Here is a 27,573-nt window from a genome sequence, read left to right as displayed (position 1 = left end):
TTCTCCTCTTCTCACAATAATCCCACCTCACTGGCTTACTTTCTTTTCCCTGAGAGTTCTGCCCCTTCTTGACACAGGGCCTTGTCTCTGATGCTTTCTTCAGCTTGTAACAGTCTGTGCTCAGTGATTCTTAGGCTGGTCCCTTCTTATCCTTCAAATCTCTGCTCATGGGACCCCTTTTTAGGACTCCCGTGACTACCTATCTTCCCACAGTGTACTCTCTATTATCTCTGGTAAGTTATTTTCTAGAGCAATTATAGTCCAACTGTTCTTGTGTGTTTATCCATGCCCTCTCTCCTCAAACTGCATTGTAAGCATCTAGGGCAGAGGTTAACAAACTTTTTCTGTAAAGAGGCAGACAGTAAGTATTTCTGGTTTGGCAGGACATATGCTCTTCCATTGTAGGATAGAGACAGCTATGGATAATACTTAACCTATGAATGTGGTTGTGTTGTAATAAAACTTAATTCAGAAAACAGGCTTCTGGCTGTGCTTGGCTCATGGGCCATAGTTTGCCAAGCCTCTCTAGGGCCAGTACCTTATATGCATTGTTTCCTCCCATATCTTCAGTGCCTAGCACAAAGCAAGTACACATATTCACAACCTTTTGTCCTTAACAAAATCCTGGAAGGTAAGTATTATTATTTTCATTTTATAGATTAGCTCAGTGAGATTTACTAATTTACCTAAGCTCAGAATAAATACTGTATTAGTTTCTTTGGGCTACAGTAACAAAGTACCACTGACTGCAGAAACATCTTAAAATGATAGAAATTTATTCTCTCACAGTTATGGAGAAGTTCAAAACTATAGTGTTAGCAGGGCTGTGCTTTCTTTGAAGTCTGTAGAGAAAAATCCTTCTTTGCCTCTTCTAGCTTCAGGTGGCTCCTGGCATTCCATGGTTTGGGGCAGCATCACTCTATTCTCTGCTTCTGTTTTCACATGGCCATCCTCTCTCTGTGTCTCTCTGTGTCTTTTTGTGGCTTCCTTTCCTGTATGTGTGTGCCATCTCTCCTGTTATGAGGACACTACCCATTGGATTTGGGACTCATCCTAATACAGTATGAACTCATTTTAGCTAATTTCATTTGTAAAGACCCATTCCCAAATGAGGTCACCTTCTGAGGTTCTGAATGAATGTGAATTTGGGGTGGGGAGAGGGAGTATTAAACCCACTACAATTCTCAAATGGTAGAGTAAGGATTTGAACCTGACACCACTTCAATGATTTTCCACTTTGAAGTTATAATCTCGGCTATTAAGTTAAATTAGCAGTTAACAGTGGTGTCCAATTTTAGAGTTATTTTGAGAAATGATGATTTGAGAATATCAGTGGATAGCAGAACTAAGAAACTTACATTAGAGGAGCTTTGTCTAAGTCATTATTTCTGACTATTACTCAGACCATAAGTGTTGTCCTTCAGGGCATCTAAGATATAGAGATTTAAGACATTAGGAATACAGATTTAAGACATTTCCCAAAGATATCATTGGTTGAGCAAGAGACTACATTACAAGTTTCATGGTCTCTCTAGTTAACATCCTTGGATACCATGCTTGTAAGTCATGATTTTCCCCAAAGCTTTAGACAAAGCATGTTTTCCCCATGAGGGGAGAAAATGAAGCTCTCTTACAGTCCAAATACATTTGGGAAATACCAGGCCAAAGCAAGTAAAACAGATTGCTTTACTGCAGTAAATAATTGCTTCATAGCATGCTTTATTTGTTAAGGTGGCTTATGAATTTCTAAGAGGGAGGTATTGTGTACATTTTTCTAAGCTTATTGGACATTTTTGTAAACTACCTTCAGAAACTAATCATCTGTGCCACACACTTTGATAAACTACTTTGGGTGTTTGCTTGCTTATCTAAGCACAGATAAGGTCTACTTTTCTGAAAGTAAATCTGTACAAATATACTTCTTTGGATTTTGTAAATTGGTTTTGAACCCCTCCATAATGGATGAGATTCCTGACAGGAGAGACACTGATGGGTTGTACCATGGCACTTACTAATTTATTGGTCAATTCATTTACTCCTTTATTCATTTATTTACTCACTGATTTCATGTGCACTTGTGGAGCCCAAGGTAGTAGCTATGAACATAAAGATTATCAAGACCAGAAGTCTTTTCATTAAGTCATTCAGATAATACACATCAATCACTATTTCCCAAAGTAATTCTAATAAATGAAAACCACTTGTATTAGACTGAATTGTCCCTCTAAAACGCATATGTTGAAGCCCTAATCCCTAGTACCTTACAATGTAAGCTTTAGGACTTTAAAGAGGTTAATCAGATTAAGTGAGGTCATAAGGGTAGGGCCCCAATCCTATAGGAATGATATCTTTATAAGTAGAGGGAGAGATAGTAGGGATGGGCCTGCACAAAGAAGAGGCTATGTGAGGACACAGCAAGAAAGTGACCATCTACAAGCCAAGAAGAGGCCTCAGTAAAAATCAATCCTGCCAGCATTTTGATCTTGTATTTCTAGCCTCCAGAACTGTGAGAAAATAAATTTCTGTTGTTTAAGCCACCTAGTCTGTGGTGTTTTGTTACAGCAGCCCTAGCAAGCAAAAATACCACTGTTAATTGTTTATTAGGCCTCTGCCTTCAAGAGCTTTATTTAGCTAGCTCTGATGTCTACTGAGGACTTACACTTCCTCTATTTGTATTTTAGAAGAATTTCAAGAGGTCAATTTGATTATAAACCTCTTGAGGACAAGGCCTTTGTCTGTTGCATGTCTACACTGACTAGCAGAGAGACAGGCATTTTATAGAAGGAGTATATCATTCACATCTCAAACTCCTCTCTGTACGATGATAATTGAGAGATGGCCTAATAAATCTCTTGGAGAGAGCAAGAAATAAAAGCAAGAGAACTATTAAGTGTTAGGCCCATAGCTAGATAGTTCAAATATACCTTTCCATTTAATATTTCTCTTCTATTTTGAGGCAAATATCTTTAGCCCATTTTTCCAATGAGAAAACAGAAGTTCAGAGAGGATAAGTGATTTTACCAAAATCATGAAAACATTGAAAGAGCCAGAATTCAAACTCACTTTTCCCCTGATGGAAACAAGTAAATTTTTTTTTAAATGACAAAAAGATGATTAGAATGTTTTCATCAATTGCTTAATTAGAGGAAAGAGAAAATCTGGCTAGGCATCAGCACTTACGAAAAAAGTTGGAAATTTTAGTAGACTATGTTTATTTCAGTGACATCATAACTGACATGGCTACCAACAAGTTAGGCCAATATTAAGTTGTGCAAATAAAAGTAATGATTATAAAGCACTTGCTAAGTGCCAGATATGCTTCTTTGTTCTTTATATGTATTCTTGAAACTGCTCTTCAGGAAAAGTAGTGAAAAGACATGAGTGTGTCCAGAGGCAGTGCCAGAATGATCAGACTTGAAATTATGCTACACAATTACTGGTTGGACAAACTGGCAAGGTTTACTCTGAAAGAAAATAAAGATGACATGATAGCCATCTCAAATAGTTGAAAGATTTTCAGGTAAAGAGAGATCTAGACATAGGAATAGAATTAAGAGGTAGGGAGTCTTCCATTCCTGAGAGTATTCAAATAGAATGCATTCACAGAAGATCAAGTACTTAAACTCAAATTCCCTAAACTTGAAGATTATAGGACTTTTAGGATTCATAAAAAATCACCATCTTCTTCTTCATTAACAAAGTTAGACTTGGAGAAAAAAATACATATGTATCAGTGCTAGATCCTTTCTGGAACTAAAGAAAGAATTCTCCAGGAGAGACACATATCAATTCTGTCATCACCATTTCTAAGAGAGATACTCACTAGGAAACTGTTGTTCAATTTGTACTCTTCTCTATATTGATTCTTTTCTAATTGTATTAACAAAATTCAGTCTCTGGTTTTCAAAGCCTGTAACAATGCCTGTTTTGAAGGGATTGTCTATTTATTTTTGTCTTTATCAGCAAGAGAAGCTCATCCTTAATGCCTATCATTGGGCCAAGCATCAAGCAGAAGCTTCTTACAGTAAGATGTAGTTGGGCGTTTTTTCTTATCAGGGATCAGTCTTTCTCGAGAAGTACCTACAGTGGCTGAGAAGTGAGTACATGATGATCATGAGCATCATTAGAGGAATTCAAGTAGATAATCCATTTGCGAGCACCAGAGAAGTGCGGTTATGTGATGCGATGGGGCTACCCGGAGCCCCAAATGACAAATTAAATAGTTGTCAGGTTGTGGGGCATCGTAAGGGGGAATGAGGATAAATTGCAGAACGGTCCCACTGAGGATGGGTCAAGAAAGACACCGCATACAATGGACCCAGAAAATCCAAGCTGTGGGAGGTGTGTATCAAAATTATGTGAAAAAAAAAAAAATCACGTTGTTGTTGCTATGAACACTTGACTAGTAAATGTGAAATATATCGTATCAGGAAAAACAACGCGTCCACAGGGTGTTCCATCCAGCTGTTCAGAACATCGTGGGTGCTCAAATAGTATTAACGCTCCACGATGAAGATGGTAGCGAGGATGATGATGATTAATGCAATCCAAGGGAAAATAGGGCTGGGGAGGATGACACAGACGAGAGACCAGGAAAGGGAGGATGACTCACGGGTGAGGGGTACCTGGGGATAGAGCGATGGGGCGTGCACGTTGGCGAGCGTGGGGGGGAGAGGCTGGGGCACGAGTGGCTCTGACCTGGGGAGTGGGCGGGTGGGTGCCCGTGGGCGGAGCGGCTCCGGGACTGAGTGGCTGGCAGCTATGTCTGCGAGAGCAGCAGCATCACCCGGGAGCGAAGCCTCCGAGACTCCGCCTAACTGACACCCAAAACTCTCCCTCTCCCTCCTGCAGCCCCAAACTGGAGGCAGCCGAGCCTGGGAGCAGCCTCGGCGGCGGCGGCGGCGGCGACGGCGGCAGCCCCGGCCCCAGCCCCAGCCCCGCCCCCGCCCCGCGCGCCCAGCGCGCGACGCCCGGATCGGCCGAGCCTGGCGCGAGCCCTCGCCCCCTCGCCGCGCCCGCCGCGCCTCCGCCTGTCCGCCCCCGCCGGCCGAGGCTGGGCTGCGGGAGGCGGCCGGGCGGCCCCGAGCCGAGCTAGGGCGACCAAAACAAAGGCAGCATCCGGGGCTGGGTGGATGCAAACAACCATGAAAGACTGGGTTCTCTCTCTCCCCGGCTCTGCTGCTGCCGCCGCCGCTGCTCCTCCTCCTCCTGCCGCCGCCAGGAGGGCTCCTCTGTGAGGGGAAGCAGGGGCGCAGCTGCTGGGCGTGAATCCGAAAGGTGAGAGCCAGGGAGCCAGAAGAGGGGGCGTGCAGGCCACGAAAATGTCCTCGGCGGTGGGGCCCCGCGGTCCTCGCCCACCCACGGTGCCTCCCCCCATGCAAGAGCTGCCCGACCTGAGCCACCTGACCGAGGAGGAGAGGAACATTATCATGGCAGTGATGGACCGGCAGAAGGAAGAAGAGGAAAAAGAAGAAGCCATGCTCAAGTAAGCCACCCCTGGCCGCGCCATCCGTGCCTCCGTGCCTCCATCGGTCCATTCGCCACTCACTCACCCAATCCTCTCGGCTGAGTGTGGGGGAGGGGCGGGCGAGGGTGCTGGGTGGGGGGCGGAGGCGCCCGCCCTGGGGCCAGGGGCGCCGGGTTTGAGCAGGGAAGAGGTTAGGGAGACAGGAGGACGGAGGGGATGCCACCGAGCGGGGAGCCCGGGAGCCAGGAGAGGATGTCTTGAGGCTGGGGTGCAGAGGAAGATTGGGTGGAGAGGGACCACCCTGAGGGTGGGGTATGCAGAAGCTGAGAAGAGCTGATGCCGCCCAGGTGGAAGGGCCCTGGGCTGGGAACAGGTTAAGGGCCAGGTGATGAGTGGAAGAAAGGGGAGGTGGGATGGATGAAGAGGTGCTGAGAACAGCTCCTCTTTTCCTGGAGTTGTTCAGGAGGTTGGGGTTACCCCAGTGAAGGGTGCCAGTATTTATATAAGAAAAATGCTTCTTTGAGTGTTCATTTTGGTACTCATTCATCTCCAGATCAAGATTGGGTCTTTTTTGGGCAGTTGCCATCTTTGGTAACCTGCCTCCCCAGCTTCTCTTTAATCTTTTAGTCACAGTCTTCTTCATAGAATACCTGTGTGAAGATACATTTTCTTACCCATATACAATGCCATTGGCAAGGCAAAGTTTTAAATAATGGGAGAAGCTGATGGGGACTCTGGCCTGAACAAAATAGAGGTTCTTCTCTTTGCTGGTTTCTAAGAGACCCCTGGGGCCTGCTCAGCTTCTGGTGGAAGCAGTACAATAGGGGATCAAATATGCGCACACATCCCCCCTTCCTTAAAGCCTATCAGCCCTTCAGAGCCTGTCTGCCCAGTGCCCCATTTCCCCCTGTCTGGGGAGGGGATGGGGCTTGTTGCTGGTAGTGCAGGGGTGTGTGACACTTCCTGTGCTGCTGCTTATCATATTCTCAAACAAAACTGCTTACAAGGTACTGGCATCCAGGCTGGGTTTTCCTTGCTCCTTAGCATCACCCATAGAGTGGAGCTGCAGGGGACTTCGACTCTGCCTTCCCTGGTCGTCTTGTATTCAGGAAAGTTTTCAACTTGGGGGTAAAGGAATTTGGAGACCCTGATTGGGACTACTTTGTTGGTGTCTCCCGTTTAGACCAGAAGGTGTATCTGGGGGCAGAGGATTGGCATGAAAAGCCAAAGGGAACCTGTTGCATCTGGAGTTAGCTGAGAGGGAAGAAGGGGGCAGGGAGGGAACAGGCGTGACACCCAGGCACAGAGCACACCCATCAGGGCCTTCCCCACCCCAGAGGATTGCCTCCTGAAGACAAGATGCTGTCACTGAAGGTTTCTTGTGCTTCCTCTCAGTGCAGCAGTGCCTAGAAGGAAAGGAAGGGAGGGAGGCTGCATTCCCAGACTGATGGGTCCCCACCAGTGTAACTGCCACCCAGATGGGAGAGGGGGATATTGAGCAAGTGCTGTCGGTGCTGGGCCACAGCAGAAGAGTAGAAATCCAGTCATTCCTGCCCTTTCATTGTAGACTCAAAGGGTCCGGAAGGCCAGAGCTGGCCTTGTTCTATAAAGAGCAGCAGGTTTCTGGATTCCCTGCTCCTTCTCCTCCAAAAGACAAACACTTTAAGCCTGCTGGCTTGAGGGAGGCAGAACGCTTGTTAATCTGCTGCCTATCCCTAATGCAACAATGACATCCCTGGTGCTGCAGGCTTCCCCTCTTCTGAGACTGGAAGTAATGGATTGTGTCTGATGGTGCTGCTGTTTGTCTGTCTGGTTGTCAGTCCGTCTGTCCTCACTGGTTGCAGTCCCTGCCACCTGTCCTGGACATCTTTTTTATGCTGGTCAGGATTTACAGGTTGCTACCGTTCCTTTTGGTGTTCACTGCAGATAGCAGGTGGATGGAGGCCTCCAGCAGCCAGCAGAAAATATGAGCTGCTGCTCCATGGTCCAAATAAGAAGGGGAAGGCACAGTGCAAGTAGTGGCCATCACTCCTCTTCGTTTGCTGTTTCAGGATGGTGGAGAGTGAGAGCTTTTAAGAGGGAGAGGGTGAGTTTTAGGACAGAATTCCAAATCTGCCAGCTGCCTAGGATAGCATGGTAAGAGTGTATGGGGTTATGTGGACAAATAAGACAGTGAAGAACACCGTCCAATGCTCATGTCTAAAACATCTTTCCCACTGCTGTTCCTGTGACTGCTTTGCACTGGCTTGCAAATATTGTTCCTTTATTGCAAAGATTCACAGAATATCGCAGTGTGTGATGCTGTTATACAACAGCCCTCTATAATCCCAGACCTCTGCATTAACTTTATCAATCAGCCTCCTCTGTTAATGTCTTGGCCTTTTGTGCAGTGGCAGACTGGTGAGTGTTTTGGAATCCCGGTTTGCTGCCATGTAAGCGTGTCATATTGTCTGCAATTAGTGGAACAGTGCTGTACTTTTTTCTAGAGGGCACTTTATGTCTTAAAAACTGGTGATTGTAGAGACTTTTCAAATGACATACACATGTGGGAATTTAATGGCACAGTCATAGGTGGTGGCCTTTCCTAAACTTTGCATAAAAATAGATTGGAAAACATGCTGCTTTTCACTGGGCATTGAAGTACCATATTTGTTACATCAGAGATAAGTTTGTATGGTAATGCTTGGTCCATCATATCACATATTTGAGAAATTACTTTCACAACAGGCCCTACAAAGCTGAAGTTCTGGTAAGAGCAGTTAGACTTAAAATTCACTTTTGTTCATGACTGCAGAACCATCACCTTGAGCTATCCTGTGTGCATGTTCTCTCTCTCTCTCTTCCCAATGTGTATAAATATGTAAGGCACTAATAGAACATAGAAAACTAATAGGTGAATATGCCAAAGAAAGATTACAAAATACCAATTAAAATGTATTTGTACAGTTTCATCAGCCTTGATTATAAATTACTACCTGAAGCAGTTCTTGATAATATCTTTAAATGTGTGTAAATGGAAAAGAATAATCAAGCTAACTTTTGCCTCAAGATTTCAGAAAGTTTTACTCAAAATCATAAGTACTTTATCATAAAAATAAGCCATTTAATTGGCAAAGTGCACTAATTTTAAAAACCATGCCATGTAACTAGAAATAGTTGAATCCTGCAAATAATTCTTAGTGATGGATTTGATTATCTGCAAATCAGAGGTCTTTTCTTAATCTTAGTAGGGTGTGTGTGTGTGTGTGTGTGTGTGTGTGTGTGTGTGTGTGTATGTGTCTGTGTGTGTCTGTGTGTGTCTGTGTTTTGGAGGCTTTTTGAAACCTAACTTCCTCAATGAATACTCTTTCAAGTAACTGTCACCAGACACCATGAGCCAATATATTACATGAGGTGAAAACTGCATTATCTGGGACCTAAATCAGAGAAGATCTCATTAGATCTAAAATCTTATTCCTTTTTTAATAAAAGCTTCATAGAGAAAGGAGCTACAGAATAGTAAAAGAGAAAAAAATAGAAGCAGAGAGTTGAAGGCATAGTCTGAGGATAGGAATTGAGAATCATATTGAAATATTAAATAAAACTACTAACATTTATTGAGCATTTACCTCATGCTGGCCATTATTCTAAGTGGTTATTGAATCAAATGCCAAATAGTTGAACTATGCTCAAGTTTAATACATGCATATTTGGATTCTCACAACAGTCTGTGCAGAAGGTAAGTCAGGTCATAGAATCCTCAGATCCTTATTCTACGCTCAGAGAATTCCAGTAATACCCTAAACTAACTCACATTACATGGCCCAACCAGGATTCAAACCCAGACCTTTTATTCTAAGTCCAAATATTTTCCCATACCCTACACCGTCTTTCTACCAAGAAGAGGCTTGCATTTCATCTACCTTTACCTTGAATTAATTTCTGCTATTTCCTCAGTTTCAGAGAAGTGGTTTTGCAAAAGATTAGGCTGATTTAGTAGATCAGCTGCTGATTATAAGAGGGCCTGGAGCTTTACTTACACTCTTAATAGAGTTTTCCTGTGGATTGAGGGCAAAGGAATTGCCTCCAGTTTTAAGAAAATAAAAAGCATCATACTTGGTGGAAAGACCATTAACTTTGGATCCAAGCATTTTGGGGGATCTAGCACCAATTCTGTCACTTATTGTGTAAATGTGGGCAAGACAATTAAATGGGAGATTCTATGAGGTTCTATTTTTCTTACAAATTCTACAATTCATGGTGTAAATTGATTTATAAACTGTGTCGACTTTAGACTTCACGCTCTTCTTAACAAGTTATCTAGTGCTAACTTTTCAAACATCCACAAAATCTACTTCCTTCATGAAAGGAGAAAAAAAGTAGAAGGAGTAGACTCTTGTAACTTTAGCTTTTCTTCCTCCTTTTTCTCCCTCCAACCAATTATAACATTGTGGCCTGAAATGTATACACAAGACTCAATATGAGAGACCCTAATTAGCAAGTGGGGAAAAAAAGGAAAAGTAGATGCGGCATCTGGGAGGAGTACAGATAGAGACCTAATGAATGCAGGTATCATGCTTTCATTGGGGTTTGCAAAGATTTTCTTATCTTATGCCCAGAAATATTATCTCATGTTACTGAGGCAGGGATGGGTAAGAAGGAAAAGGAAGAAGGCAAATAGTAATGAGGAAACCCTGCTAACCCATGAGCTAGTGTCTATCATTTTTGAGATGTTGTGTTAAATAGAAAAGAGGGAGAAAACTCATCATTTTACTTGGAGTCTAGTCTCCTTTACACCATTTATAGATAGGGTTAAATTTAGAGAAGGTTAGCTCTGAACTCTATTGGAGTTTTCTTTCAACAGAAATCTATCTTAGTAAATGTGCATGCCCAGGACTGAATTCTCAATTGTTCCTGGAGAAAATATAGTAAAGGGAAGTCTTAAAAAATGAAAGACATGAGGAGTTATCAGAGAATGGAAGGAAAGAGACATAACCATGAGTTCACATTTTTGCTAACATGGCTTGACTTTCTTTTAACTTGTATGTATTCTTTCTTAACCAGAAGTGAGGGGGCACCATCATTTAAATAAGTAGATTACTAAATTTGAAATAGAATATGGAAACCAGTGTGGGCTCTATGTGCTACTGCTGACTTGAATAGAAACACAACATCTTGGGAGTGTTATTTGCTCAACTTGTTAAGTGAGGAGAATGGTTTGTCTTAAACCTGTGCAGTAAGCTTCCTGGAAAGATATCAAATAGGAATTCTTGAAATAATATTATTCTCCCACATCTGGAACATACAGATGGATGAGGTTGCTGTACCATGGATTATAGAGTCCATTGTAATTCATTTTGTATCTCTTTATGGACAATTTTATATTTTTAGACAGCTTTTTACATTTTCTTCTGTGATATGAGGTGGATATTTTAGAGCTGGTCCTGCAAGTTGAAGTTAATTTTCCTAGGCACATGGCAATGAGAGGAATAGAACCCAGAACCCATGTGCATTGACTCCAAGTTCCTAGTCCTCTTGTAAGTCTTTTTTAAAGTACATCAAGATGTGGGTAATAATACAGGGTTTGTTTTCCTGTTCTATTGGGGGAGGAGGTACTAACATTTGTTGTATGCCTTCCATGTGTCAGGCATTTGACTAGATACTTTACATGTTACTCTCCCCTGAGCTCACCTCTTAATGAGAAGTTCATCCTGTCAGTATTCTATTAGTTTTCTAGTATTAATGAAATTCCCAGCACTAGCTAGATACCTTCCTGACCTTTTGCTTATGACATTTGACTCTGGAGCCCAGAGAATTAATCTAAAAGGTGGGAGAGAAGAATTTCTTATGGCTAGTGGCATTTTTTACCCTTTTCCAAGTCCACCTCTCTTTAATCTCTAGATCTGGCCACAGCTTACTGGTTAACCCCATATACACCTGGGGCTTTTCTGATCTGTTTGCTCTTTTACTCATGGTGTTAATACCTTTGCATTTTCCCACCATTCTCCTCCACTTTGAAGTTATCTCTTCTCCCCACTATTGCTCTCAGTTTTATTTATTATCTAGGCTATTTCAAACTAAGTATTGTACAATAGTCTGTAACAGTAAGACCATTTTTTCAGGTTTTGGAATGGGGTCAGGCATTGGACTATTTAGGTAGAATAGAGTGCTTTGTTGGTGTAGTTAATACTGCCATTTTAAAAGTGCCATGGTCAGAAAGGGAGGTGAGCATCAAATAGTTGGATGGAGCAATGACTGAATTCTGGTCTTACCACTATCACTTTCTGTAGATGCGACCATCAGTAAGTTATCCCATACGAGTCTCCCTTTCTTTATGTGTAAAGTGGAATTGATAGCGCTTGCCCTGCGAACTTAGGACATTGTAATATGATAGTGAAACTTTAAAGTTGAAGTTGCTGTATCAGAGAAAGGTGCCATTGTTATCTCGACTCTGGAAAACTATAGAAGAATCGGAAGATTATCTTTTCCTGTAGTTATTGCAGCAGCTACTAGAGGTCCTGTGGAGATGAGTTCTTACAGAAGAATCCATTCATTGTATCATGCTTACAGAATAGTGTGGCGAGGCCTGCAACCACCAGTGTAAGAATTTGGTAAGGAGGCACAGCGTAAAATGGGTCCAGGTCTTGGTCTGAGGTGATATTTACATTCTTCTTTTTTTCTCATTAAATAGCTCATAAATGTCTTTAGCACAAAGCAATGTGGACAATATGATAGTCTTAAATATCTAGAAGGCAACCCTAAATAAAAAATGTGAAGAGAAATTAGTTTAGGGAAATTTCCTCATCCTTTACTAGAAAAAGACATGATGGTTTTAGTGCCACTGGATTTTATAAATTATTCATTTTCAGAATTAGCTGAATAAGGGGCAGTATACTTGTCAAGTGGTAGTTTCTCTTTCATGTCAGTTTATTGTTGGGTGATGTAACAGATTATATTATATGTGTTTAGGAATGTTTTAAGATTCTGTACTGAATGCTTTAGGTTTTCTGTATGTGTATTCTCACACTCTACATCAAGTTTATATACACTTATTTTGATCTAGGTCAGTGTTCTGTGAATGGCAAGAGGGGAGTATTCTGCATTGACTTTAGGTTTTCTACCTCTGTTGCTATCTTGTGAAAACTGCCTGTACACAGGAATGTTTATTTAAAAAGAAAAATAGAAGGGCGCCTGGGTGGCTCAGTCGGTTGAGGGTCTGACTTTGGCTCAGGTTATGATCTCACGGTTCATAGTTCGAGCCCTGTGTCACACTCTGCACTGACAGTGCAGAGCCTGCCTGGGATTCTCTCCCTCTCCTCTCTCTACCCCTCCCCCACTCATGCTGTTTTCCTTCTTTCTCAAAATAAATAAATAAACTTAAAAAAAGAGAGAAAAATAGAGTTGTTTAAAAGGAAAGTGACTGTACCTGTTGGTTTGCCCAGAACAGTATCTATTTATCCCTATTTCACTCTGTAATTATGGAAAGTATCCCTATTTGTCAATTTTGAATTTCATTATGGACAATAAATTTTATTGTCTTTTTTATAAGTTTTGCTTCCCTTGACCCATTATTCATTTAAAACTTAAGATAATCAAGCAATTAACAGCCATAAAATATATCTTCTCAATAAATAATACAAGTAAGTTATAGACATATTGTTTTGAAAGTCATTGTTTGGTAAATGGAAGGGCTTTTGCTGAGAATGAGGTGTTATCTTTTATGGAGTCTCAGTGGAATGCCACCTTTTATGGTAAAGTAGAATTTAAAATTTCAAAACATTTTTCAAATAGCAGTGGCTCTGAGTTGCAGCTGCAGCAGGACTCTCTTTATGAGCGTTCTCCTTTGGGCCTTGCAAAGGAGCAACTGCAGTTTAGAGAAGACATTTACATAGATTTTAGAATGCGAGCGATATTTTAATAATTCTTCTGAAGTTTAGATAGTAAAAAAAGGTAATGTTATAGAAAGTAATTTCTTGTAAATTGAAAGTAATTAATGTGCTCAATTAGATATTAGCGATTTTAAAGAACTATAATGAACCAGTTCTCTTTATGTAATATAATACCTTGCTGGTGATCTACATCCTATTTAGTATTTCTTTTTGTATTCCCGATCATTATAGAGGTAATTATTGTTTGGGAGATGCCATTATATTTACATAGAGAAGATATATGAATTGAAAACCAATGAAAGTATCTGCACTGTCATATAAATTTATCTTACGCGGTTTACCTTCTTTTAATGGACTCTTGCATGTTCACAAATGGGAATTAGTATAGTAGTAGTAATTGATGGAGTTTTCTGGCTGTATGTCCCACACTTTATGTCGTCTGTTTGATTAGCTACCACTTAAATTTCTGTGCTCAAATATGATCAATATTTGAGCAGTATTCTAGGAGATTACTGATATTCTCAAGAATATCAGGTTATTTTAAAGTTGTAGGTAATCATTGCACCAGCATCATGTGCCACATTATAGTTCTTGTTTAAACATAGCTGTTAACAAATGCAATGAGAACGTCTTTATTCGGGTGGCTAGCTGTTGTATTTTCAATTTATGGGGTTTTACATTTTAGAACAATTGGGCAGATGGTATATGAAATATCTAAGGAATGTATAGATCAATGTATCAGGTTTCTGTAAATATAGGATAGTATATATATGCACATTTAGAAGTTCTATCCAGGTCAGAAAGATTACATAGTGTAAAACTAGAAAGGGATGAAAACAAAAGTAAAGTTAACCAAATAGCTTTTCCTTTTCTATTTCATACAGCTTAGCAGAGTTATCTTTCTTAGCTAACTCTGTGTTGTAATATTCTGGACCTTAAATCTTCTTTCCTAACCCTTTTTTTTGGCAGGGAGGTGGGGGGGAGAAAAACTTGATGTAGTTTAGGTATTGGTATCTGAAATAAAGGGAAATTAAAATGAGCTGGCTTATTTATTTGAGACATTAAAATTTTGGTAAGTGAAAATTATAAAGAGATTCTACTTTGATATTCTTCATGATCATCATGACAATTACATTAAAATGTAATTTGGAAAAAATAGAATATAGTAAAGTATTTTTATAAATTAGGCTGTATATTTCAATTTAAAGATGTCTACATGGGGCGACTGGGTGGCTCAGTCATTTGAGCATCTGGCTTTTGATTTTGGCTCAGGTCATAATCCTAAGATTGTGGGACTGAGCCCCTCTGTGTTTAGCATGGAGCCTATTTGAGATTGTCTCTCCCTTTGCCCCTTTCCCCTGCTCACACACTCTTTAAAATATATAAAAATAAAAACAAAGATGTCCACATACCCTAGGCCAAATCTAAGCACCTAATTTATAACAATCTGGAGTGAAAACTTCACACTAGTCTGAAACAGTATTGTTCCAGGCACAGGCACGAAAAGGGATTACATGGTATTTGGAGCCCCAAAGGCCTAAGATGTAATAGTCCCTATTGAGTTGAACTATGACTGATAATCTATCATGTGGCTAGCTGTCAGGCTTCCATAAAGGCAGCATGGTTTAAGGTTCTTGGAGGTCCACATGCAGAAAAAGAAAAAAACAAACAGCTCACAGTCCCAGGCCAAGTAACAGGTAATTTACCTGGTGAGGTAGTGCAAATTCTAAAAACTATGACGTGTACTTTGGGAAAATACTAAGTAAGCCATACAAAATAGTTCACAATGGGTGGTGATTATAATAAGAAGTGGAGGACTTTTTTAAGTTCTCTCTTGTTCTTCTTTCTATAACTCCATTTCCTTCTGATTTGTCTTCTAGTTTCTAATGTGTCCCTAATCAATCTTCTGTTAATAATCAAATGTTGCCCTTCCCATGGGTCCTCTTTCAACCTTATACTCAATTCTGGTCAATCTCAAACACACTCATGGCTTCAATTGTACTTATATGTTAATGATTTCCAAATCTATTTTACTACCTGAGAATTTTCTACCAAATTCTGGATTCATCTACCTAACCACCTGCTAAATATCTCTACATGGATGCCCCTTGGGAACTTCAAACCAGTTGTTATCCATCATAACTCTCTTGACCTTCTGCCTAAACACAGTGCTTTTTGTATAATCCCTGTCTTTCTGCGTAGCATCTTTAGGGCAACTCCTTATTCAGTCCATTGTCAAATCTGATTCTGATTCAATCTTTCTAGAGTCCTTTGAATTCCTCTTTTATTTTCCAATTCCATTGCCTTTACTTTAATGTAGACTCTTATCACTGCTCGCTGGGTTGCCTGCAATAACTTCCTAATTCATTTCCCAGCCACCAGTCAGACCCCTCCCATCTCATCTTCACACTGTTGTCAGAGGAATTGTTCTAACATTCGTTTGATCATGTCCATTCAATACAACCCCTTTGCTTTCAGAGTCAAGTTTAAACTTCATAATCTGTACTGTGCTTACTGTCTCCTTTCACTGGTCCTTCACACCTTCTTGCCATAGCCTTACTGAACAGGATCTCAAAGTATCACCACTGCTTCACAACTTTGTGACTCCTCTGTGCTTTTCTCTCTGTCAGGAATTTCCTTCTTTTTTTTAGAGACAGTGTGAGGGTACAGGGGAGGGGTGAGGGGGGAACAAAAGGGAGAGAGAGAGAGAGAGAGAGAGAGAATGAATCTCAAGCAGGCTCCATACTTAGTGCAGAGCCTGATGAGGTGCTTGATCCCACCACCCTGGGGTCATGACCTGAACTGAAATTAAGAGTCAGATGTTCAACTTACTGAGCCACCCAGGTGCCCCAGGAATTTCCTTCTTAATCTCCCTAATTTTTACATAGCCTTTCAAATTAGTTCAAGTGGCATCTCCTCTAGTATATCTTCCCATACTTCCCAGATTAATTTTTTTTCCTCTGTGCACATCTTTTTCATAACCTTTTTCACTTGGCAGTTCTCACCTCAGTATAGCATATATTCCTGAGAACAGGATCATTCTTACTTGCCAGTGCCTGGCATGTAATAGGTGCCTGAAGTTTTTATAGTGTGTGTGTGAATGAATGAATAAATCCAAAGGATGTGGAGTGGAGGAGTCACCAAAAGCTGCTGGGTGGACTAATAGGGTATGTAGGTGGATGCAGTGGGAAGGTTATGCTAACCATGGGAATTCTATCAGCAGATTCTGAAATAAAAAGTGAGCTGATTGTTTTTGGCTATTGTGAGAACCAGAGTTGGCCAGAACTTATGAGGAGAATATAGTGGATGTTGGATATTACAAGGTGAAATTGAAATACAATTTTCGGATGATCTGTTGTACTCTTAATTTATCATTAATGGTTTCCTGAAGGACAGCATTTTAAAAATGTTTGAATGTCAGCATGGGAGGATGTAAATAATACATTTTAAAAAGTAATTCTCTAGACAGACATGCTTAATGGAAACATTTCCTTTGAATTAAAATATCACTAACTTCAGTAACAGTTTAAACCATAATATATGTTCTCTGATTTGGTATTTGGAATTAGATCATAGACATATGAACATAAAGTATTGTACTGGAATATATTTTTTATTTAAAAATGCCCCTTGGTTAAGTCATCTTCTGCCCTTAAACTCCTTGAATGCAGGTATCTCCTAATCATATTTGTATTTCCATTGCTTAACACTGTGCCTGAAACATGGCAGGACCTCAGTAAGTGCTTACTGAACTGAACTGCTCAGTCTGCATTCCCAGTACAGTAAAGGACTAGTCTTTGACATAACATAACTGGATTGGGTTGAGATATTGATGAGACCATCCAGTCCAGGGCTGGCAATTACTCAGTGCACAGATGACTTCCTGAACCTAGAAAAGCATCAGTGCTAAATGTTGGATGCCTCAAGAACCTTTCTGACTGTAGTACTCCAGACCATCAACTGATGAGAGTTGGCAATCAAGATAAAACATTTTAGCCACTGAAGATTTATTCCAACTCCACTATTAAGGAGAGAAAACTGAGGCCCAGAGATTCTTTCTGGTTTTCATTATTAATCAGTAAGAGAGTTAGGTATAAGACTTTGGGTCTTCTATCTTCTGGTCCAGTGTTTTTTCTACTGTCATACTCTCTGTACCTACTTTCATTTTAACTACTGTCAAATTAAAAAACTTTTTCAATTTTGGTTTGGTTTGCCTGCTTTATAAGAGTATATGCTTTTGGGGCACCTGGGTGGCTCAGTCAGTTAAGCATCTGACTCTTGATTTTAGCTCAGGTCATGGTCTCACAGTTTGTAGGTTTGAGCCCTGCATCGGGCTCTGCACTGGCAGTGTGGAGTTTGCTTGGGATTATCTCTCTCTCTCTGCCCCTCCTCAGGTCTCTCTCTCTCTCCCTTTCTCTCAAAATAAATAAACATTAAAAAAAAAAAAGAGTAGGGTGCTTGGGTGTTTCAATTGTTAAGCATCTGATTTCAACTCAGGTCATGATCTCAGGGTTTGTGAGTTTGATTCCCACATCAGGTGAGCTTAAGCCCTGATTCAGGTGAATACGAGCCCTGCTTTGGGTAAAACATGAGCCCTGTTTGGGTGAGCCCCATTTTGGGTTTCTCTCTCTCTCTCTCTCCCCCCTCTCTTTCTCCCTTTCTCCGTCCCCCCTCTCTGTGCCCCTCCTGGGATCTGTTGCTCTCTGCCCCTCACTCGCACCCTCTCTCTCTCAAAAAATTATATATGTATGTATATATGTGTATATATATATGCACACACTACTTTAAGAAACTTAAAAGGAACTTTAAGAAAAACAATTTTTTTTAAAGAAGGAAGAAAGAAAACTCCAAGGGAACTTTTAATTACTTTGTTGATTTTGAATTTTGTCATATTGAGTATTTTTCAAAGTAAGTGGATCATTGCCAAGGACTAAGAAATATTTTATTTAAAAATTTCCTTTGTAATGGTATTTGTTGCACTTATATTTAAGCTATCAATACTTCTTAATTGTGATCATTTTATTTTTAATTTTTAATAATTCTCTGAAAGATACAATGTTTTCAATATGTAGTGATTTATTTATGATTCCCAATAGCTTTTACTACTATGCTTTTGAATTATGTACATATTAAAATCATATTTTGTTTTTTCACTTAGAAAAGCCAGTTGGTTTTGCTCACTATGAGAACAGTTTTTCTTGGTTCCCCCTCATTTGGAGGTTTGGCTTCAGATAGACTGTTGGTCAGTGACCCAAAGAAAGAATTAGAGGGATGGGAAGGAGATGGCAACTCACATATACATCCATGAGCACTCCCAACTCATCCATGCACCTGTTCATTTAAACTCTCATACCCACAAACCTGAAAACTTAAAACATTCTTTCTATAAAGTCTTCTTAAAGAAGTTCATTTTCTCCCATTTACTTCATTTGCATGATCCAGACATGCCTCATACTACTTTTTGTAACTACAGTCCTTTCTATACATTTTGCTCCCTTGGGCATTTTGGAAAAGCAGCTCGAGGGCATGTGTGTTTATAGACTAGCTTGGAGGCTATTGCAGAAGTCCTGGTGAGAGATGTTAGAAGCAAGGACTTCCGTGGTGATGACAAAATGTTACAATTTGAGAGAGATTTGGGAAACAAAAGCCACAATTATTTTCTTTTGATGGATTGAATATGAGTTGACTTCTGACTTGTGCCCTAAGTTTTGGGAGCATCTGGAGGGATGGAAGAGAGATCTTAAGTTTGGTTTTGGTCCTTTGGCTTTTGCAGAATATATGTCAGTAACTCAGAAGACAGGATGGGTTAGAAATAGAAATTTATGTGTCATCTATACACAGGTGGCTATGGAACTACAGGTGAGAATGGGTGATTAGATTCAGAAGAGAAAAACTAAGAATGGGTTTTAATGAAACTTCACTTTTAAAGGCTGAAAGAGGACAATGACCTAGGAAAGACAAATGAAGAATGGTAGGCTAAAACCCAGGAGACTTGATATACCAAATAAAAGTGAAGAGAATATGTCAAGGAAGAAAAGGCACTGTCTCTAGGATGACCAAAATAAAGACTGGCAACATCAAATGTTGGTGGAAGTAATGAGCAACTGGAATCCTTATTTATTATTTGTGGGACCAAAGAATAGTACAACCACTTTAGAAAACTATTTGGTAATTTTTTAAATTTAATTTAATTTTTAAATTTTTTAATATTTATTTCTGAGACAGAGAGAGACAGCATGAGTGGCGGAGGGGCAGAGAGAGAGAGGGAGACACAGAATCTGAAGCAGGCTCCAGGCTCTGAGCTGTCAGCACAGAGCCCAACACTCGGCTCGAACTCACAAACCGTGAGATCATGACCAGAGCCAAAATCGGTCGCTCAACCAACTGAGCCACCCAGGCACCCCTGGTAATTTTTTTTTTAAAAGCTAAACATGCATCTACATTATGACCCAGCAGTTTCATTCAGATATTTAAAGAAGAAAAGTGAAAATATTTATTCACAAAAACTCTTATAAGGGAATGTTTGTAGGAACCTTCTTCAAAATAGCCCTAAACTGGAAATACCTCAGATGTCCATCAGCAGAAGAAGCTATAAAATTAATGAATTTTAATACTCTTTATTTAAAATGAAATACTGCCCAGCAATAAATAAGAGTAAATTGCTGATACAGGAACAACAAAGATAAACCTCAAAAACATTCTGGTGAATAAAAAAAGCCAGACACAAATACTGCAGACTGTATGATTCCGTTTATGTGGAGCTCTGGAATAGGCAAAGTTAATCCATGGTGTTAGAAATCAGATTGGTGTTCTCTTTTATGGTAGCAGGGGTGAGGGGTTGACACGAAAGGGAAAGGAGTAATCTGCTGAAAGGACGGAAATGTTTTATATTTTGTAGGGATGTGTATTGTAAATGTGTATGCATTTGTTAAAATAGATCAAGCTGTACACTTAAGATCTGTGCCTATCACTGTATGTAAATTGTATCTGAATCAATAAAAAAGAAATTCAGAGACATCAACTACAATGAAGACTGATAAATAGCTATGGTATTCAGTTGTTGGATTTAACAAAGAGATCACTGGTGACTTCAGAAAAAGTGATAGGACCAGAACTAGAATGATGTGGTCAGAGTGAGAGAGAGGTAAATCAGTACATATACTTGGGGCATCTGGGTAGTTGAGCATCCAACTCTTGATAATGACTCAGGTTGTGATCCTGCAGTCATGAGATAGAGCCCCGCATTGGGCTCTGTGCTGAGCATGAAGCCTGCTTGGGGCTCTCTCTCTCTCTCTCTCTCTCTCTCTCTCTCTCTCTCTCTCTCTCTCTCCTGCTGTCTCTCTGCCCCTTCCCAGCTCATATTCTCTTTCTCTCTCTCTCTCTCTCTCAATAAATAAACAAACAAACAAACATTAAAAAAATACATACCCCCAATACAGGTAGATCTTTTGGGATATTTGGGAAGAGAGACACAAGGGGATTCCTGGAGGGAAATGAGAGATAGGTCCAATGTGGACCTCTTTTAAATGGAATTTAAATAGGATAAATTTAAGAATGCTTAACAGTTGATGGAAAGAATATAGTGAACAACATGGTTTAAAGAAAAGAGAAAGGGTATAAGTTTGTAACTGGAAAGATGAGGGACCTAATGTCTGATGATTTCTATTTTTTCTGTGAAGAATTGAGTCATCTTCTGACAGTGATAGGAGTTGGAGATTTGAGGATGAGGAAGAAAGTCTGAAATAGTTGGTGTGGAAAGCAGGAGTGTGAATTTACCAGAAAAAGAAATGATTGCTGGTCTACAGAGGAAGCCATGTTGGGCCATGTGCAAGATGAGTCAACAGAGAGTGAGAGACTGACAAAGGCATACTGATAAGAGAGGCCTTTTGCCCCATGAGGCACCAAACTTCTTTGATCCTGACCTCCCAGGATGAGTCACTTTGAGGCTGGCTGAACACTTTGGTGTATAATGTTTTTTTTTGTTGTTGTTTTTTGTTTTGTCTTGTTTTTTTTTTTGTTTTTAGTTTAGTTCGTTTTTTTGTTTGCTATGTAATCTTGATCTGAGCTAGTCTGAGTGGGTTTCTGTTTCTTTCAACCTAAAGGGAGCCCTGATTAGGATTTTGTAGTTGTTCTTTTTTCTACAAATTTACAAAGATATTCTCAAGTCTGTATTTGGGTTTTCATGTTTAGAGAAATGTGTTATAGAGAAAACATTTTTAATTTTTCAATTCAATAACAAATACGTGTGTGTGTGTGTGTGTGTGTGTGTGTGTGTGTGTGTACATATACAGACATATATGGAATCTCCATAAAGGAACACACTGTTATCAAGGTAAATTATCCTTCCCCCTTTCCATATACATCTTTTTAGTTCATGTTTTTGTCCTGTCTCCCAGGATGCCCCTGTTTATTTTAGCTTGAAAGCATTTGGGAATACAGAATAAAGAATGATGTGATTTGCTTCAGATCCTTTACCATAAAGGACAGTCTGGGAAACACAATGTGATAGGAAAAGACTGGACTACTCTAGTTTGACTTGTTTCCCATCCCCGTGGTTGGAGAGTAATTTAGATTTCTTGTAGGTCAAGTTTCCCAGAAGCAGACACTGAGATGGAGATTTCTGTGCAAGAAGTTCATTAAGGAGTACCTTCAGGATTAATATCTGTACAGGAAGGGAAACAGACAGGTGGAGAGAAGTTGGGCTGTAGTGCAGGTATAAGAAAGCCTCAGTCAGCCCCTTGGGAGCTGTGAAACTGATCATAATATCTTGCATTGGCCAGTCACTGGACTCATGCTGCCAAAGGAATGGGACCTGGCCTTGGGAGATGTGGCTGTCTTCAGATTCAAAGGGTGGATGCTAAAGCATCCTCAACATGTGGAGGAATGGATCTCCCCATCTTGAAAGGGGCATCTGGACAGCATGGCAGGGCATCCACTTAATACTTTTAGCTTAAATTCAAAATAAGAAATTTGGGAAAGTTGAATATTCCTTAACTGCCTAAAAATTAAAGGAAGTCACAGGTTAAATATGAAGTCAATTATTAGGATGAGGAAAAACCTAAGATTTATAAACAAAATTGAATATTCAAATCAGTTGTTTAAGAGTGTCCAGATTATAGGTCTGTTTTGGGGATTGACAATATCACCCAAATCCTAAATTATAAATATACCTATGAAACACTTGCAGATGCCTGTGAGGCAATGATTAAGATTTGTGGAGGGTAGTGACTTCACTTCAGAACTGATTTATCTTTTTTCTACATATTTGGAAACATTTCATGAAACCTTTGGCTCTGTTTCCTCCCACCATTTTTTTGTAAAGAAGAAGACAATCTACCTGGAACTTCAGACAGTGTGGAAGATATGCAAGATGGGATTTTAATTCAATGATATAAGTTTTGGGGCAACTATGGCATGTGATTTTTGGAAAATCCCCTAACCCTAACCCCTCCCCCACTTAGGTAATTGTTTCCAAAACAATCCTTAACCTCATCCCTAGAAGTGTACCTTCCATAAACACTAAAGTGTGAGGACTCCTTATTATATAGGAAAATAGAGCAGTACATTCTAGAAGACCTATTTAGTACTTGGTCTAAATATCTCCATTAAATTTAAAATATATATTTGTCAAAAAAATTAAATAAGTAGCTTTCAGATCTTCATAGCTTAACATAACAAACTTCATTGCTTATTTGCACAGTTCCATGGGGATTGGGTGGCCTTCTTCCATGTAGAAGTAGTGATCTCTGGAACACATGGCCACCTCTAGGGAAGAGAGGGATGGAAGAGGTAGAATGAACATATGTCACTACAGTTCATGGGCCATTGCCCAGGGCCGGGTAACTGCAAAAGAGGATGGGAAATGTAGGAGAGAACAGGGGATATTTGGTGAGCAAATTAGAGTAATTTAAAAGTAAATGTTTTGTTAATTAAGCTACTTGTTTCTCAGAAGGAGCTAGTTTACTTTCTTTGATGTAGAAATAACCTGTTTAAGACAGAAATCAATATTTAGACTTACGGAATTTGAGTCAAAAGGAGTTTTAGCATCCAAATCAGTGGTTTCCACACTGTGGTGGGGTTGTCCAAGAGTGTTGGGGAGTAATGTTGACTGGACAAGGAAAAACTGTGGTTGGTAGGGTCAAGGCATCTATGTGCTATACTGCTGTATCATTTCTAGCTCATTGCCTTTATCTGTTTTATATTTTGTGATTTGGGGATCTTACTGGAAAAAAAAAGATTTCTGCAGCAAAAGAAACATCTGAAAACTGCTCATCTATGCCAGTACCCTTCTTTTATAGTTACAGAGGTTTATTCTTCCATTTAACCAACAGTTTTGAGCACTTGCTATGTAGCATCCCCTGATTTAGGCTGTAGGTACAGAGTCCCTGTCATCCTTAAGCCTATACTATGGTGTGTCCCAGAGAGCTCCAGTGACTTCCCAGCATCAGAATAAGATCTGGAGCCCATATCCCTAATTTTCGGTCCTGCCTGAAATGGCAATAAGATTGTTAGCTCAGGATGTTCTAGAAGATATCTAGAAAATCCTAGCATGGAATTGACTGTCTAAGGAGTGTCTACACTTCTCATGGAAAATGGCTTTTATCTTAGAAAAGAACACAAACCTCTTTGAAGTTATTTTGAGTCCAGAATATTGGTGTTGTTTTGACTTCCCTTCTTTCTCACTTCTAATATCTATTTGGTCAATGAAATCAAGAGCACACTATCATCAACAGCTAACATTTGCCATTACAGTAAAAAGTGCTCAAATGCACACTCCGTATTTATTATTATGATACTATGAAATCAGTAAGATAATTATTACAACTATCTCTACGTTTCATAAAAGAAAATAGAAAAAAAGTGATTTAGGTAAAGATTACACCACATGAGTAATAAATGTTCAATAGAACTGGGAAATAAACTTTGTTATTACAACCAGATACTAAAATGCAGGTAGTAAACAAAAATTTCTCTAATATACACTCTTACCACTAGTACTTAGTAGTAATTACTGTGGGATGCAGGGAAATGAGTGCCTGGATTTGAGAATCAAAGAGGCCTGGGTTTGATTCCAGGGTTCTACCAGTTACTATGTGGTCTTAAGTCATTTATCCACCCAGTTGTCTCATCCGTGAAACAGGGATGGGTGGGAGGAGTAAACGAGATAGCAATGGTTATATTATGTACTTGGCATCTCTCTTCATACATGGGCAGCATTAGCAACAGTTGGCAGTAATAATTGTTATAATAGTATGAATTTAAATAGTACTATGCACCCAGTATTCACATCTCCTTGAATATAAAGACAGGTGCAGTTACACTGTGTGTGCACTGTTCCAGCTCAAAAGTACAGTACTTGCTGTGTTGATACTATATAAAGGAATTTTGAATCACAATTGGAGCTTTGGTTCTGACATTGTATTAAGCCAGAATACTCCTATTCATTGTAGTGACTTTAGCACAATGCAGTTACCTGAGCTTTAGGAACATACAGAAGAAGTTGGGAGCTTTTTTTTATGTCGAACTAGGGTAATATCCCTTATTTTAACAATGCGTTGGAATAGATTTACACTGCATTGTGTCTACAGATTTAATTCTTCGCATTTGTTGTTTTACTAAGGAAGCATTTTGACTCACCTATTGAGTTTATAATCTCAGATTAATGCATAGAGATTTACATACATAATTCATATGGTCTGTATTCAATGGAAAAGAATATCTTGAGTTCGTAGCATGAAAGAATACCCCCAACTGGATAGATTAACTCTTTGTACAGGAATGCCTTTTTTCAAAAATTAATAGATTTCCACATTGACTCAATGGCATTCCTGAGTACATATTCAAAATAAATGCTAAATGCAAAAAGTAACCTTTAAAAATATTGTTTAAATGTAAGGATGGTGTGGATTTATGCTGGTGAATAGTTGACAGAATGCTGTTATTTTCATACAAAGTTAAAGGTAATGGAGATAATTTCCCAATATTTTTAAAAGACCTATACATCAAAACTCTGTACCCTTGCTGAGATTAAGGTGTAATGAAAATAGTAAAAAATAATAGTGTAAGAGAAACATCTAGCCATCACTACCAAGTTCTAGCTCACAACATGTATAGCTCCATAGCACCGTATATAGCAAAATGCTTGCTTTTAATTCATGAGAAAAGCAAGTGTACATAATAAAGGTCTGTGTTTTCTTGATGAAACTCTAGTAATTTGGATATATATTCCATAAAATTTAATGCAGATTTTTCTAAAAGATAAAGTTCCTTCTAGAGTTGTTGTTGTTGTTGTTTTTGATCCTTAAGCTGACAGTGACTTATAAGGATCAGTATAACTCTGAGAATTAGTCCTTTTTTTCCTTCAAATTTGAGATTAAGAGAGTGACGTGTTTGCCTTTATCATAGCAGGCATTGCTAAATCTTTCACACCACATGATTGGTAAGAGGGCTTGATGATATGAAAGGTGGGCAGTTAAAATTCCATTTACCTTTTGTCTCTTGGTTCTAGTGGGACTGGTGTTCCTTTCCCTCCACCCCCAAAGGGGGCACTCTGGCTTTTAGATTCTGTTTTTAATTTCTTTAGAGAAGAAATTATAGGTAATTTGGGTAGAAATTTAGGCACTTGATCTTCTTTCTGCCCTCCTTTGCTTTCTACTCCACCTCATTTCAGGAGACAGAAATATGAGAGCCTCAGTGGGGAATTTTCCCAGAAGAGAGATGAAGCATCCATTCCTTTATAATGCCAGTCATTTCCGGGAGGAGTGATTTTTCTTGTTTGGCCCTTGGGCTCTCCCCTGTTGGGTAAATCCAACTCTGTGCATATCCCCTCAGGGCTGCTAGAAGGGAGACCTTCTGGAGGAGAGGAGCTAGGTGGATAGGAGGGAGGCACTACTTCCAGGAGCTTTTTCTCTTTGACCTCTCCTTGTAGGAGAGTCAGCCCTTCAGGGTGAAATCAGCATTTCTGACTATATGGGAGGCTGCATATAGGGTATTTAATTGTAGACAAAACAGAAACTGTGGATGAGGCAGAACAGCACATTTAGAAAGGAAGAGGATGCTGTGTTGGCTGCACAGTCACTGGTGAAGTTTGAGCACCCCCTATTATTTTCCCTTCAGCATGATGTTACAATATGTTTTGTTCAAGCCTAAATGAACCTTTTCATCTGGTAATTAACATTTTTACAGTGTTTCTCCTACCACCATATATTTTTGTTTAGAAAATTAAGACCCAGAGCCAAAGTCAATGAGTAAAATGTTTGTTTTGCAAAGAGTATGTATTTAAACCTGTAAGAGATAATTAGAGTATAAAGTGAGAAAGTTAAAAAGTCACTTAATCGCAGATTCTTTGATTTCCCCATATATCAATATTTTGATCCAAATCTTTGCAGTTTATTTCATACTTAGCATTCTTTGAAAATGTTTTTCAAATCATCTTTTACTAATATTCAGTGACAGGTAGGACCACTGAGTGAATTCAGTGACCTCCCTTTCATGCCGTGCATTTTGACACATACCAAGAGTTGACTCTGCATTTGTGAAATTTGCGCTGCTAACCCACGTCCTAATCCCATGTTAGCTCAGGAATTCGCACACTCTAGCCTTGATTCTACTTTCTCTAATCTAACCCTCCGGGGTCTCTGAGTTTTCAAGAATGTTTCATTCGTTTTAATTAATTAATCACTTAATTCAAATAATGTTTTGGCTCTGGCTTGCATCAAGAAATACAGAGGTATACTAAAATTAACAACAATTAGATGATTCTATAAGTTACTGCAGAGCTTATTAAACTTTCAGGAAGCTCTGTTTTTTTATGTACATGTCAGAGCTAGTTTTTAATTTATCTGAAGTGGTTTGTAATTATTGGTAATGCTGATAATAAAATTTATGCTGTTTGGATCAGAAAAAAATTAGTATAGACTCAGCCTTTTATTAAATGCAATTTGGGCTCTTGAAATGTGTACTTCCTGGCACTCCTCATATTGTGGATATTATGCTTTCTGCCCTCCTCTCATAGAACACAAGTGCAGCCTAGATGAGGAGTCAACCTATCTCTTTCTAAACACTGGTTATTTTCTATAAGGTGGATGGTCAGAGGATTTCAGGATGACTGTCTACGCCTCCATTTAGAGATCTAAACTGTAGCAGAGGAGAGTTAATTTACACATGGGAAATAAGTTTTTTAGTAAGATGGCTATGGTGGAAGGCTGTGAAAATCAGAGAGAGAGAGAGAGGGAGAGA

General features: G+C 39.6%; 1 protein-coding gene across 41 annotated transcripts in view; it reads left to right on the top strand.

Moving 5' to 3' along the window:
* Positions 1 to 5,320: 5,320 nt before the first annotated feature.
* RIMS1 (regulating synaptic membrane exocytosis 1) overlaps positions 5,321 to 27,573 on the top strand; it is a 486,916-nt gene continuing 464,663 nt past the window's right edge. For all 41 annotated transcript variants that reach the window (XM_027057435.2, XM_027057431.2, XM_053222599.1 and 38 more), the window contains exon 1: positions 5,321 to 5,485. In XM_027057435.2, coding sequence (XP_026913236.2) covers positions 5,322 to 5,485 — 164 coding nt within the window. In that variant the 5' untranslated portion in view covers position 5,321. The remainder of the gene's footprint in view (positions 5,486 to 27,573) is intronic.

The sequence above is a fragment of the Acinonyx jubatus genome, chromosome B2 (genome assembly GCF_027475565.1).
Source record: "Acinonyx jubatus isolate Ajub_Pintada_27869175 chromosome B2, VMU_Ajub_asm_v1.0, whole genome shotgun sequence".
Classification (NCBI taxonomy): Eukaryota; Metazoa; Chordata; class Mammalia; order Carnivora; family Felidae; genus Acinonyx; species Acinonyx jubatus.
This window is presented reverse-complemented; position numbering and strand designations above follow the sequence as displayed.